At 40.8% G+C, this 15,911-nt stretch overlaps 1 protein-coding gene across 14 annotated transcripts in view; it reads left to right on the plus strand.

Annotated features, from left to right (window-relative positions):
- The window catches only part of LOC140209900 (ankyrin repeat and SAM domain-containing protein 1A-like), a 409,914-nt gene that overhangs the window by 329,544 nt on the left and 64,459 nt on the right, over positions 1–15,911 (plus strand). For all 14 annotated transcript variants that reach the window (XM_072278542.1, XM_072278543.1, XM_072278544.1 and 11 more), the window contains one exon: positions 13,126–13,224. In XM_072278542.1, the coding sequence (XP_072134643.1) occupies positions 13,126–13,224 (99 nt within the window). The remainder of the gene's footprint in view (positions 1–13,125; positions 13,225–15,911) is intronic.

Consider the following 15,911-nt stretch of genomic DNA (forward strand, 5'->3'; position numbering starts at 1 on the left):
AAGCTGGATGGACCAATTGTAGATGATTAAATTTATGAATTGTGAATATTGTGTACTACTTATAGGCATCCGTTAGGCTCGTGAGGCCATGGATTTACGCCTTGGAAGGTTTCCAGGGCGTAGGCCTGGGCAAGGTTGTATGGAAGACCAGCAGTTGCCCATGCTGCAAGTCTCCCATCTCCATGCCACTGATGTTGTCCAAGGGATGGGCACTAGGGCCAAAACAGCTTGGCACCGATGTCGTTGCAGAGCAATGGGTGGTTAAGTGCCTTGCTGAAGGACACAACTGAGGCTAAGGCTCAAACTAGCAACCTTCAGATCACTAGACCGAAGCCTTAACCACTTGGCCACACACCAACACATTGTGTACTTAGATTATTGAAATCAATCAAGTTAACCAAATGAGAAAATGTTCCACTTTGCATCCTAAATAGTGAATTAGGAAGTAATTGTTGTGGGGTATGGGGTTGATTGATTAATGAAATGGTCAGTGTTGTGTCTACTGGTTTTCTTCAAAGACCTGTTTACTATTTGTGACACAGGGAAGAGAATTGAATCCGGATCATTAAGAGTAGCAATAGATACATTACAAACTACAGCTTTGCTGACAGAGGCTATGACTCATGGTAACTGTAGGATCTAAACAAAAGGCAAGGGTTCTCAAGTGGGTCGAATGATGCCAGCTAAAGTGTTTGTCAGAACCATGTTGTTTAACATAAAATTAGTCTGTTTAAAAGTTGCTTTGAGGCTGCCTGAGACAACTGTGCACACAATCATTTTAGATGTAAATTGTTGACCATAAGGTGCATGAATTTGATTAGAAGCTTATGTGGGTAGACAGGTAGCAAATTAGGGATAACTGATGTTAAACAAATCTTTCTGAGCTAACCAAATTTATAAATGTTTAACTTCAATTTTTATGTATGAATTTGCACATTGTGTAGATGTATTAATATAAATTATAAATGCTGACTGTAATTGATTAAAATATTTATTGTATAAAATTTCAGGAATTTCCATTTATTTAAAATTTTGTTGTACTTGCCAGGATATTGCAAAGTATTCTACAAATTGTTACTATGAAGTAGATTCATTGTTGCTGTCGATGTTAATTTAGCAACCATTAATTAGTAGAATTGGAACACTAACTTGTTAATTTATTTCTAGACATATTAGTTAAGGGAAAATTATGTCTGACAGATGGACTTTTATCAGATCAACTTTAATTGTACGAGATGATTAGCATTCCCTAGAACAGGAAACTGGAATTCAACTTGAATATTTCAACCAGAGGATAACACCTTTGCTAACACTTCAAGTGCAGAAACAACAGTAAAGCTTGGTAAAGTGGAGTAGAAGTAGGCAGGTTGCCCCTTGTTCCTGCACAGCTACTCAGTATGATCATGGCTGATCCTCTATCTCGATACCATTTTCTAGTTCTCCTCTTCTTTGATGCTTTTTCAATGTGATCTGTTTACCACTTAAATACTGTATATTTGATTACTTTTTTTGCCACTGCAGCCTTCTGTAGTTGAGAATTCCACAGGTTCAAGTTTCTCTGAATGAAGATGTTCTTTGAGAACATTTCAGAAAGACGAATCCCAAAAAACGTGCAATTTAACTCAATACCCAGTGGATTTTTTTTTTGTTTAGTAGCCTCCTAGTTCTGGTGTTTATTTTAACAAATCCTATGTTTTGATCTTCAAGGCAAATATGCATTGTACTGAACCTAATACACATTGTACTGAACCTAACAGGTGAAGGAACGGGAAGAGTCAGGTACTGGAGAGTACCCCTGTGGCTATCCCCCTTAACAATAAGTACTCCTGTTTGAGTACTGTTGGGGGGACAGCCTACCTGGGGGAAGCAACAGTGGCCATGCCTCTGGCACAGAATCCGTCTCTGTGGCTCGGAAGGGTATAGAAAGGAAGAGGAAGGCAGTAGTGATAGGGGACTCTATAGTTAGGGGGTCAGACAGGCGATTCTGTGGACACAGGAAAGAAACCCGGATGGTAGTTTGCCTCCCAGGTGCCAGGGTCTGGATGTTTCAGATCGCGTCCAAGATATCCTGCAATGGGAGGGAGAACAGCCAGAGGTGGTCCATATTGGTACCAATGACATAGGTAGGAAAAGGGAAGAGGTTCTGAAAAAAGACTACAGGGAGTTAGGAAGGAAGCTGAGAAGCAGGACCGCAAAGGTAGTAATCTGGGGATTACTGCCTGTGCCACACGACAATGAGTATAGGAATAGAATGAGGTGGAGGATAAATGCATGGCTGAGGAATTGGAGCAGGGGGCAGGGATTCAGATTTCTTGATCATTGGGACCTCTTTTGGGGTAGGTGTGACCTGTACAAAAAGGACAGGTTGCACTTGAATCCCAGGGGGACCAATATCCTGGCGGGGAGGTTTGCTAAGGCTACTCGGGAAAGTTTAAACTAGAATTGTTGGGTGGGAACTGAACTGAAGAGACTGGGGAAGAGGTGGTTGGCTTACAAATAGAGAAAGCTTGGAGGTGGTGTGTGAGGGAGGATAAGCAGGTGATAGAGAAGGGACACGCTCAGACCGATGGTTTGAGATGTGTCTATTTTAACACAAGGAGTGTTGTGAACAAAGCGAATGAGCTTAGAGCATGGATCAGTACTTGGAGCAATGATGTGGTGGCCATTACAGAGACTTGGATGACTCAGGAACGGGAATGGTTACTTCAAGTGCCGGGTTTTAGGTGTTTCAGAAAGGACCGGGAGGGAGGCAGAAGAGGTGGAGGCGTGGGACTGTCGATCAGAGATAGTGTCACGGCTGCAGAAAAGGTGGGGGTCATGGAGGGATTCTCCGTGGAGTCTCTGTGGGTGGAGGTTAGGAACAGCAAGGGGTCAATAACTCTACTGGGTGTTTTTTATAGACCACCCAATAGTAACAGGGGCATTGAGGAGCAGATAGGGAAACAGATCCTGGAAAGGTGTCGTGATGGGAGATTTTAATTTCCCAAATATCGATTGGCATCTCCCTAGAGCAAGGGGTTTAGATGGGGTGGCATTTGTTAGGTGTGTGCAGGAAGGTTTCTTGACACGAAATGTAGATAAGCCTACAAGAGGAGAGACTGTATTTGATTTGGTATTGGGAAATGAACCTGGTCAGGTGTCAGATCTCTCGTTGGAGAGCATTTTGGAGACAGTGATCATAATACTATCTCCTTTACAATAGCATTGGAGAGAGATAGGAACAGGCAAGTTAGAAAAGCGTTTAATTGGAGTAAGGGGAATTGTGAGGCTATCAGGCAGGAAATTGGAAGATTAAATTGGGAACACATGTTCTCAGGGAAAAGTACAGAAGAAATGTGGCAAATGTTCAGGGGATATTTGTATGGAGTTCTGCATAGGTACGTTCCAATGAGACAGGGAAGTTATGCTAGGGTACAGGAACCGTGGTGTACAAAGGCTATAATAAATCTAGTCAAAAAGAAAAGAAAAGCTTGCAAAAGATTCAGAGAGCTAGGTAATGTTAGAGATCTAGAAGATTATAAGGCTAACAGGAAGGAGCTTAAAAAAGAAATTAGGAGAGCCAGAAAGGGCCATGAGAAGGCCTTGGCGGGCAGGATTAAGGAAAACCCCAAGGCACTCTACAAGTATCTGAAGAGCAAGAGGATAAGACGTGAAAGAATAGGACCTATCAAGTGTGACAGTGGGAAATTGTGTATGGAACCGGAGGAAATAGCAGAGGTACTTAATGAATACTTCAGTATTCATGGTGGAAAAGGATCTTGGTGATTGTAGTGCTGACTTGCAGCAGTCTGAAAAGCTTGAGCATGTAGATAATAAGAAAGAGGATGTGCTGGAGGTTTTGGAGAGCATTAAGTTGGATAAGTTGCCGAGACTGATGAGATGTACCCCAGGCTACTGTGGGAGGCAAGGGAGGAGATTGCTGAGCCTCTGGTGATGATCTTTGAATCATCAATGGGGATGGGAGAGGTTCCGGAGGATTGGAGGGTTGCAGATGTTGTTCCTTTATTCAAGAAAGGGAGTAGAGATAGCCCAGGAAGTTATAGACAGATAGACCAGTGAGTATTACTTCAGTTGTTGGTAAGTTGATGGAGAAGATCCTGAGAGACTGGATTTATGAACATTTGGAGAGGTATAATATGATTAGGAATAGTCAGCATAGCTTTGTCAAGGGCAGGTCGTGCTTTACGAGTCTCATTGAATTTTTTGAGGATGTGACTAAACACATTGATGGAGGAAGAACAGTAGATGTAGTGTATATGGATTTCAGCAAGGCATTTGATAAGGTACCCCTGCAAGGCTTATTGAGAAAGTAAGGAGTCATGGGATCCAGGGGGACATTGCTTTGTGGATCCAGAACTGGCTTGCCCACAGAAGTTAGAGTGGTTGCGGATGGGTCATTTTCTGCTTGGAGGTCGGTGACCAGTGGTGTGCCTCAAGGATGTGTTCTGGGACCCTTACTCTTCGTGATTTTTATAAATGACCTGGATGAGGAAGTGGAGGGATGGGTTAGTAGGTTTGCTGATGACACAAAGGTTGGAGGTGTGGATAGTGTGGAGGGCTGTCAGAGGTTACAGCGGGACATTGATAGGATGAAAAACTGGGCTGAATAGTGGCAGATGGAGTTCAACCCAGATAAGTGTGAAGTGGTTCAGTTTGGTGGGTCAAATATGATGGCAGAATATAGTATTAATGGTAAGACTCTTGGCGGTGAGGAGGATCAGAGGGATCTTGGGGTCCGAGTCCATAGGACGCTTAAAGCAGCTGCGTAGGTTGACTCTGTGGTTAAGAAGGCATATGGTGCATTGCCTTCATCAATCGTGGAATTGAATTTAGGAGCCGAGAGGTAACGTTACAGCTATATAGGACCCTGGTCAGACCCCACTTGGAGTACTGTGCTCAGTTCAGGTCGCCTCACTACAGGAAGGATGTGGATGCCATAGAAAGGGTGCAGAGGAGATTTATGCCTTATGAAAACAGGTTGAGTGAACTCAGCCTTTTCTTCCTTGGAGCGACAGAGGATGAGAGGTGACCTGATACAGGTGTATAAGATGAGAGCCATTGATCATGTGAATAGTCAGAGGCTTTTTCCCAGGGCTGAAATGGTTGCCACAAGAGGACACAGGTTTAAAGTGCTGGGTAGTAGGTCCAGAGGACATGTCAGAGGTAAATTTTTTACGCAGAGAGTGGTGAGTGCGTGGAATGGACTGCGGACAACGGTGGTGGAGGCAGTTACAATAGGGTCTTTTAAGAGACTTTTGGATAGGTATATGGAGCTTAAAAAATAGACAGCTATGGGTAAGCTTAGTAATTTCTAAGGTAGGGACATGTTGGGCACAACTTTGTGGGCCGAAGGGCCTGTAGGTTTTCTATGATTCTGTGATAATGGTGACCCTTAAAAGGCCGCCTTTGGCTTCAGGAGAAAGTTATACATGAATTCACCATGATTAAGATAAGAGTAGCAGGAAGTCAGCACAGATATAGGTTCCAGATATGTATTGCTTCAGTTCTGAATCATAGAAGATATGCAGAGGGTGTTGAGGCATAACAACAGTCCCATACAGTATTATTGGCATTTCCATATGTACTTTTCATCATTTGGGGTACTGTCCACGTGCATACAAACATAAAATTCCTGAATTTGCTGGCAATTCTGTATCATCCTTTTCACAACTGTGCTCTGTTCAGTTTTTCATGGAATACAGTGGCAGAACACAAAGTTGCATCAATTCCTCAAAGCTTAAGTCTATGGAATCTATCCAAAAACTTTGTGCTAACTTGGATCTGGTGCGGGAATTAAATCTCTGTTCATATGAAGGGAGTAAATTCAGTAAAGGGAGATTCTGTGCCTATGAAAGCAAACCTGCTTTAGTGTCACTGTAACATGTAATTTCAAATACTAGAACAGGCTGTCACTCGAAACCCATTCACCCTTGTGAATAATTTTGAGTCTTTTTCTTCCAGTAAACATTAGTTGGCAATCATTTTGAGAAAATGACATTACTTAAGAACACAGTGTTACTACTAAGCTGTGTATCTGAAATATCAATTTTCAATCAACAAATGGGTCGAAGAAAAGTACAACACAGAAACAGGCCCTTTGGCCCATCTAGTCCATGCCGAAACCATTTAAGCTGCCTACTCCCATCGACCATTGCCTTCCATACCCCTACTATCCATGTAGCCAGACTTCTCCTAAACGTTGAAATCAAGTTCGCGTGCACCTCTTGTGCTAGTTGCTCATTCCACACTCTTGACGACCCTCTGAGTGAAGAAGTTTCCCCTCTTGTTCCCCTGAAACATTTCACCTTTCATCCCTAACCCATGACCACTGCTTGCAGTCCCACCCAAGCTTAGTGGAAAAAGCCTATTTGCATTTACCCTATCTATACCCCTCATAATTTTGTATACCCCTATCAAATCTGCTCTCAATCTTCTATGTTCTAAGAAATACAGTCCTAACCTATTGAGTCCTTCCTGATGACTCAGGTTCTCCAGATTTACATCATCCTTGTAAATTTTAATCTGTACTCTTTCAACCTTGTTTACATCTTTCTTGTTGGTAGGTGACTAAAACTGCATACATTAATGTAATATAAAGAGTGGATTTATATATATAGACTCTGCTATTACTTTGCATGGGAAGTTTTGCACGGGAATACGTAATGATTTTTCTTATCCACTAGAATAAATTGGATTAGTCATAGAGTACTACAGGCCTTTCTGTCCATCCAGTCTATGCCAAACTGATCTTGTGCCTACTCCTATCTACCATATCCCTCCAATGTACCTATCCAAACTTCTCTTGAATTTTATAGTTGAACTTTCATCCACCATTTCCAGCAGCACCTTGTTCCACACTCACACCACCTGATAAGTGTAGAAATTTCCCCTCAGGTTCCCTTCGAATATTTCACTTTTCATCCTAAACCTATAACTTCTAGTTCTAGCCTCATCCAGCTTGAGGGGAAAATGCCTGCATGCATTCCCCCTATCCATACTCAAAGACCATATGACATAGGAGCAGAATTAGGTCATTCAACCCTTTGAGTCTGCTCTGCCATTACATCATGGGTGATCCTGGATCCCACTCAACCCCATACACCTGCCATCTCACCATATCCTTTAATGCCCTGATCAATCAGGAAACGATCAACCTCCACCTGAAATATAACCACAGACTTGGCCTCCACTGCAGACTGTGGCAGAGGATTCACTACACTCTGGCTAAAAAAGAATCTTCCTTACATCTGTCTAAAAGGTCGCCCCTCAATTTTGAGGCTGTGCCCTCTAGTTCTGGATACCCCCACCATACAAAACATCCTTTCCACATCCACCCTATCTAGTCCTTCCAACATTCAATAGGTTTTAATGAGATCCCCCCCCCGCATTCTATTAAATTCTAGTGAGTACAGGCCCAAAGCTGCCAAACGCTCCCCATATGTTAACCCCTTCATTCCCAGAATCATCTTTGTGAACCTCCTCTGGACTTTCTCCAATGACAACACGTTTTTTCTGAGATATGGGGCCCAAAACTGTTGACAATACTCTAAGTGCTGCCTGACTAGTGTCTTATAAAGGCTCAGCATTATTTCCTTGCTGTTATATTCTGTTCCCCTTGAAATAAATGCCAACATTGCATTTGTCGTCTTTACCACAGACTCAACCTGTTAATTAACCTTCTGGGAGCCTAGCACGAGGACTCCTAAGTCCCTCTGCACCTCTGATGTTTGAACTGATTCCCCATTTAGATAATAGTCTACACTGTTGTTCCTTTTACCAAAATGCATTATCATACATTTCCCAGCACTGTATTCTATCTGCCACTTTTTTGCCCATTCTTCCAATTTGTCCCAAGTCCTGCTGCAATCGCATTGCTTCCTCAGCACAACCTACATCTCCACCTGTTTTCGTATCATCTGCAAACTTTGCCACAAAGCCTTCAATTCCATTATCTAAATCATTGATAAACAATATGAAAAGCGGTGGTCACAATGCTGACCCCTTGAGGAACATCAGTAATCACTGGCAACCAACCAGAAAAGGCCCCTTTTCTTCCCACTGGCTGCCTCCTGCCTGTCAGCCATTCTGCTACCTATACCAGTATATTGCCTGTAAAGCACACAATGCTCTAAATTCGACCTCAACAACATCTTACACAACCTCAACATAACATCCCAACTCCTGTATTCAGTGCCTTGATTTATGAAGGCCCATGTGCCAAAAGCTCTCTCTACAACCCTGTAATGCCACTTTCAAGGAATTATGGATCTGTATTCCCAAGCCCCTTTTGTGCCCTGCCCAAAGTGGAACACTTCACACTTGTCTGCATTAAATTCTATCTGCCATATTTCAGCTGATCTTCCCATCTGATTAAGATCATACTGCAAGCTTTGATAGCCTTCCTCAAAGTCCACTTTGTGTCTTCTGCAAATTTACTGATCTAATTTACCACATTATTATGGTCCATCTGCAGGTCAGTGGGACTAGGCAGAAAATGGTTCGGCACAGCCAAGAAGGGCCAAAAGGCCTGTTTTTGTGCTGTAGTTTTTCTATGGTTTCTAAACAGCAACAGACCTAGCACTGATTCTTGCGACACACCATTTGTTACATGCCTGTCAGTGATGGCCTTATTACCACTCCGGCTTTCTCTTGCTAAGCCAGTGTATGGTCCAAATGAAATATTTTCCTTTGGCTGTACTCTTTGAAGTGCACCCGTACTTTTGAGATTTCTGCATGAACTGTGAATTGAGAGTGGCATTTTCAGTTGTAATTTGTGAGTAAGATAAATTAGATTGGCTGCACACTATACAGATGCAAAGTTTACTTAGTGTAGTTTAAAAAAGTGCAACTTGTTATCCTAAACCTATCTTACATCTGTACTTCTTTAAGATGCTATTGCTGGATTTTCTGTACAGACCTGCAACTTGAAAATCACTGTCTCTGCAAGTTACTCTGTTCAATTCATTCTCCCCTTGATTCCTCATTTATAGCTCCATTATAATCAGTTGCTTGTTCATAATTTTAACAACATACATTGATTACTTTTGCTGATAAAACGTGCAACTGGAAAAATGTTTGACTATTAGTCAAATTTGCCTTTAAACTTGTTTGAAATTAGATACCCCTGTTTTCATACCACAATCTGTGATGACTGTTACTACTGTATTTAACTTAACAGAAAATTCTGGATGCAACTACACCTTTTATTTGCAGAAGCTTGCACTTAATATTTCTCAGGAATTGAAAAATGAGACATTTGTTACATGGTATCATGCCTGTTGAGGTCCAATATCAAGCTTTGCTTATCATAATAAAGCACAAAATTTTAAATGAATACTAATTGCAGTATATATGAGTACCTGCCTTGAACAATTCCTGATTTAACCTTGATCTGCATTTCTACTGCCAGTTTACCCTTCAAGCAAAAGCTCTTGAATAATTACCATAACACATAGGAGCAGAATTAAGCCATCTAGCTCATCAAGTCTGCTCCGCCATTCACTCATAAATGATCCTTTTTTTCTCTCCTCTTCAACCCCAGTTCTCGACCTTCTCCCCGTAACCTTTGATGCCGTGTTGAATCAAGAACTTATCAATCTCTGCCTTAAGTACACCAACAACCTGGCCTCCACAGCTGCATGTGGCAACAAGTTCCACAAATTCCCCACCCTTTGGCTGAAGAAATTTCTCCGCATCTCTATTTTGAAAGGGCGCCCCTCTATCCTGAGGCTGTGCCCTTTTGTCCTAGACTCTCCAACCATAGGAAACATCCTTTCCACATCTACTCTGTCTAGGCCTTTCAACATTGCCACTTTCTTGCCCGTTCTCCTAATCTGTCCAAGTCCTTCTGCAGCCGACCTGTTTCCTCAACACTACCTGCCCTTCCACCGATCTTTGTATCATATATAAACTTGGCAACAAAGCCATCTATTCCATCATCTAAATCATTGATATACAGCATAAAAAGAAGTGGTCCCACCACTAACCCCTGCGGAACACCGCTTGTCACTAGCAGCCAACCAGAAAAGGATACTTTTATTCCCACTCGCTGCCTCCTACCAATCAGCCAATGCTCTAACCGTGTTAGTAACTTTCCTGTAATATCATGGGCTCTTAACTTGGTTGGCAGCCTCATGTGTGGCATCTTGTCAAAAGCCTCGTGAAAGTCCAAATATACAACATCTGTTGCACCCCCTTTATCCTACTTGTAATCTCCTCAAAGAATCCCAACACATTTGTCAGGCAGGATTTTTCCTGAAGGAAACCATGCTGACTTTGTACTATCTTGTCCTGTGTCACCGAGTACTCCATCACTTCATCCTTAACAATTGATTCTAACATCTTCCCAACCTCTGAGGTCAGGCTGACTGGTCTGTGATTTACTTTCTGGGGCCTTCTTCCTTTATTAAAGAGTGGATTGACATTGCAATTTTCCAGTCCTCTAGCACCATGCCAGAGTCCAATGATTTCTGAAAGATTATTTCTAATGCCACCACAATCTCTAATGCTACCTTTTTCAGAACCCTGGGATGCAGTTCATCTGGTCCGGGTGACTTGTGTACCTTTAGGTCTTTCAGCTTTTTGAACACTTTCTCTTTTGTAACAGTAACTGCACCCGCTTCTCTTCCTTCACACATGATGACATCAGGCATACTGTTAGTGTCTTCCACAGTGAAGACTGATGCAAAACACTCATTTAGTTCATCAGCCATCTCATTGTCCCCTGTTATTATTTCTCCTGCCTCATTTTCTAGCAGTATCTATATCCACTCTCATTTCTCTTTTATTTTAATATACTTGAAAAAACTTTTATTATCCACTTTGATATTATTTGCTCGCCTGTTTCATATTTCATCTTTCCCTTCTAATGATTTTTTAGTTGCTCTCTGTAAGTTTTTTAAAACTTGCCAATATTCTATCTTCCCACTAATTTTTACTTTGTTGTATGCCCTTTCTTTTGCTTTTACAATGGTTTTGGACTATTACAGGACTACTTTTACTAATTCAGTAGCGGACATTGGTTGTTCTTTATGGAATTTGTCAAAATAATAGTGAAGGTCTAATTGAAGCAGCTGGTATTTAAGATAAGTTTACTAGTGTACCATGCAGAAAAGAGGTAGCATGATTACAACACAAATCTGAACTTGCAATCATATTTGAGTGATCAAGGAGCTAAAACAAACTTTGTTGTACAAGAGTGTTGCAGTTTTATTATCATTCAAAGTTCAAAATAAATTTATTATCAAAGTAAATATATGCACCATTTAGTACCCTGTGATTCATGTTCTTGCGGGCATTCACAATAAATACAAAGAAGCACAATAGAGTCAATGAAATACTGCACGCGACAAATGGACCAATATGCAAAAGATGGCAAACTGCAAATACATGAGGGGGAGGGAATGCAATAAATATCGAGAACAGGAGGGAGTTCACAGTTGAGGTGAGTATAGTTATCCCATCTGGTTGAAGAGACTGATGATTGATGGGTAATAACTGTTCTTAAACCTGGTGGTATGGGTCCTGATGCTCTTGTTTTTCCTGTTGGAAACAGCGAGGAAAGAGCATGACCTAAGTGGTGGGTGCCCCTAATGATGGATGCTACTTTCCTGCAATAATGCTCCGTGTAGTTGTGCTGAATTGTGAGGAAGGCTTTACCTTGATGGATTGAGCCATATCTACTATTTTTGTCCAATTTTTCTGTTCAAGGACATTGGTATTTCTAAACCTGGCATACATATGGCATTGGAGCTATGCTTAGCCTTCTTGTCAGAAGTATAAGGTGAGTAGAGCAGGCAGGCTTGTGGTGCACCTGTGATGATGGTGATTGTAGAGGAGATGTTGTTGTCAATCTGAACTGACTAGGGTCTGCAAGTGAGGAAATTGAAGATCCAGTTGCATAAGGAGGTATTGAAGCCCAGATCTTGGAGCTTATTGATTAGTTTTGAGGGAATGATAGTGTTGAATGCAGATCTGTAGTCAATGAAAAACATCCTGATATACGTATCTTCACTGTCCAGATGTTCCAGGGTTGAGTGAAGAGCCAATGAAATAGCATCTGCTGTTGACCTGTTATGATGTTCAGCAAATTGGAGCAGATCATCGGACAGAAGTTGAAATACATTATCACCTACCTCTCAAAGCACCTGGACAACAGTTATTGAGGCAGGTTACCACATTCTTGTTAGGCACTGATATAATTGAAGCCTGTTTGAATTAGGCAGATACCTCAGACTGCTGAAGTGAGAGGTTAAAGATCTCAATGAACACTCAAGCCAGTTGAATAGCACAGGTCTTCAGTCCATCTGGGCCATTTGCTTTCCATGGGTTCACCCTTTTGAAGGATGCTGTCACGTCAGCCTCAGAGACTGAAATCACAAGATTGTGAGGGGCTGTGGGAGCTCATGAAGATGCCTCCATATTTTGTCGGTCAAAGCAAGCATAAAAAGCATTGAACTCATCAAAGAGCAAAAACTTGTAGTCACTTATGTCCCTTGGTTTCACTATGTAGGAGGTGATAGCATTCAAGCTCTGCCACAGCTATCAACTGTTCTTCTGTGATTCAGGTTTGGTATAGAATGATCACTCTGCTTGTGATAATCGCTTTCCATAGGTCATACCTGGACTACTTGTGTTTTACTTTAGTCACCAGACCTGAATTCACTGATCTGACTCTCAGCAGATTGCAAATATCTTGGTTCTTCAGGGCTTCTGGTGGGAAGACTGGATGATCTTGTGGGGACATACTCATCCACAACTGTCTTTATAAAGTCCATGACAACTGTAGTGTATTCATTCGAACCCTCTGATGAGTCCTTAAACATGGCCCACTCCGCCAACTTGGAAAAAAATTCCGAACCTCTCCTCTTGTCTTCTGTGACCACTGTGGGGTCCTTATCTCTGAACCTTGCTGCTTAGCCTCTGCCTTTATGCAGGTAGGAGGAGGATATTAATATTATGTTATAACTGAGGTTTACCTGATACCCTAATATTCTGTTAATTTTTCCTAAAATGTATACTTTTTTATGCATTGCAAGGACAAGCTGCAAGTTATCCTCATTTTTTAATACTCATTCTATTGAGTTCTTTCAAGAACTTCTATATTTTTAATTCTTTTTACCCCAGGGCTCAAACATAATGGAAGAGCATGATTTAAGAGAAATTGGAATTCATGAAGCAGGACATCGACGAAAAATACTTCAAGCTGCACGTTCTCTTCCAAAGGTAAGACTTCTGATAGTGTTTCTATACCAGCAAACCAAAAGTAAATGTATATAAGAAGTGAGAGTTAAGACATGTACCGTGTGTAACATCAATATTTCAGTGAAGGGTATAACAAAGTATAGTTATTATTGAATATTAGTTTACTCTAAACAGCTTCATTTAAATAAGGTATGAATGTGTATCAGTTTATAAATGATGTCTGATTCATGAGTTATCCTAATTACATTCATTGTAATTAAAGTAATTTTATAAAGTACCACATTGTAAGCAATATGTATATCTTTATCATAACTCTGGGTCTGTATATTGACAAACTTGCTGGACTCTTGAAGTGGGATGAGAGCAATAGCCTTTAAAGTCAAATCAGCACTTCAATGTGTATGGAAGAACATAAAGTGGAAACTGAAGGGAAAACTTACCATGGGCTGGTATTATTACTAGGTATAGTTACTTAACACAAAGGACAATGGTTGTGGTTTATTTAGCAGTGCTCACAACTCAAGTCTTCAACTGCTTCTCCAATAACATCCACCCATTCTAATCCAAAGATTAAGATGGTTGCACACAATGTTCAAAGGGGCCTCTCCTATTCACATTTATGAATATTCTAGAGCACATGACTCAAACTTGGACTTTGTTGTTACTCTAGACCATAAAGACAAAATTTGATATCTTTGGTGAAATTTGGATCAATTTTCCATATGGTCTAAGATATGGCAAGCATTTTTTTTAATGTTGACACGCAAAGAATAATATATGTTGGAATGTGTTATAATTATTGACTCGGATTCATCTAGAATCATTGGCCTTCAGATAGGAACAGGGTATGTTGATATCATACAGTTTAGTCAGGCCCCCAGTTCTGCAACAAGGAGCTTGGTCACTTAATTCTAGAAAGTATATTGACTTCGTTAGGAGTTTGAAGAGATTTGGTATGTCAGCAAATACACTTAAAAACTTCTATAGATGTACCGTGGAGAGCATTCTGACAAGCTGCATCACTGTCTGGTATGGGGGTGGGGTGGGGGAGCTACTGCACAAGACTGAAAAAGCTCCAGTGGGTCCATTTAGTTGGCTTCATCTTAGGTACTAGCCTACAAAGTACCCAGGACATCTTCAAGCAGTGGTGTCTCAAAAAGGTAGCATCCATTATTAAGGACCCCAACACCCAGGGCATGCCCTTTTCTCATTGTTACCATCAGATAGGAAGTACAGAATCCTGATGGCATACACTGAGTGATTCAGGAACAGCTTCTTCCCCTCTGTCATCTGATTCCTAAATGGACATTGATCTCATGAACAATACCTTGCTGTTTTAATATATATTATTCTGGGTTTGTACAATTTTTAATCTATTCATTATACATATACTGTAATTTATTTATTATCATTTTTCTTCTTCTATATTATATATTGCATTGAACTGCTGCTGCTAAGTTAGCAAATTTCACGACACATGCCGGTGATAATAAACCTGATTCTGATGCTCTAAAGGCCAAGTTGATTACAGGGCTTCAGGCTCAAAGTTTTTCATAAGAGGTGGAAGGACATCTTATTTTCTTTCAAGGAGTAATTGCATAGTGGCTTCAGTTGTTTCAATTAATTAAACGTCCAGATGACTGTGAAGTAAGTACATCAAGAGCATAGACTGGTCACACATAACACCTCACATTTCTTAAAACAGGTTAATGATTGCTTAAGTTGTTTCCTCTCATCCAAGAAAAATAGATTTGAAAAACAGGCCGTTGTGAAGACTGATGTTAAGGAAAGAGGATTTAATTTCCATTGTTTAAAGAGATTGAAGGCTGGAAAGACATTAAATAAAAGTGAATGAGGTGATGTGTGGGCATTTTTGTGAGTGATTGTGCAGAAATCTGTTAATTACTGATTTTAAAACCCTATTGGAATAGATTACTGATAACAATGGCATTTCATTTGGAAATTTGTAAAATCATGTCTTAGCAGGAGTTGACTGTCAGCCTTTTCCAACAATAGATTCAAATTAATGATATAAAGTTTTAGGACCATTGGTATTGCCATGCCAATTGTCCAGACAAATAGAGAGGGTAGTACATGAAACTGCTCACTGGCAGAGGTTGAAAAGACTTGGAGGAAATAAGATAAAGCACTCTTTCCTGCATATCTACTCTTTAAGGTACTCTTGTAGATCAGTCAAACTAGTTATGACTCTGAAGATAATGCAAGTATTGATATTGAGCATCATTGAGTAGCTTACTGCTGTACAATTGGCATTTGGCAGCACTTCCATTGCTTTGTCGACAATTTATAATGATCATTGGCCATATTGGATTCATCCTGTATTTTATGCATTGAACTAGTTTTGACTAGTGTTTGAAGTGAAAATGGAAAAGGCTTTGGGTACTCAGCAGATCAATTACTGGCTAATGATGCATCTAAGTGGTTCATTTTGACAGTTTCTCTGATATATTGAATTCTAATGTTGTGTGCAATGGAGACACTTCTCTAATGAGACCACAAGACTTAGTATCTTAGTAATGAGACCATAAGAATTGGGCTTTCAGACCTTGTCAAGGTGTCACACATGAGGCTGATTGGCAGGAGACAAAGAACGGGATTGAAGGTAGCCTTTTCTGGTTGGCTGTCGGTGACTAGTGGTGTTCCACAGGGGTCTGTGTTGGGACCGATTCTTTTTCTGTTATATGTCA

The sequence above is a fragment of the Mobula birostris genome, chromosome 14 (genome assembly GCF_030028105.1).
Source record: "Mobula birostris isolate sMobBir1 chromosome 14, sMobBir1.hap1, whole genome shotgun sequence".
In the NCBI taxonomy this organism is placed as follows: domain Eukaryota; kingdom Metazoa; phylum Chordata; class Chondrichthyes; order Myliobatiformes; family Myliobatidae; genus Mobula; species Mobula birostris.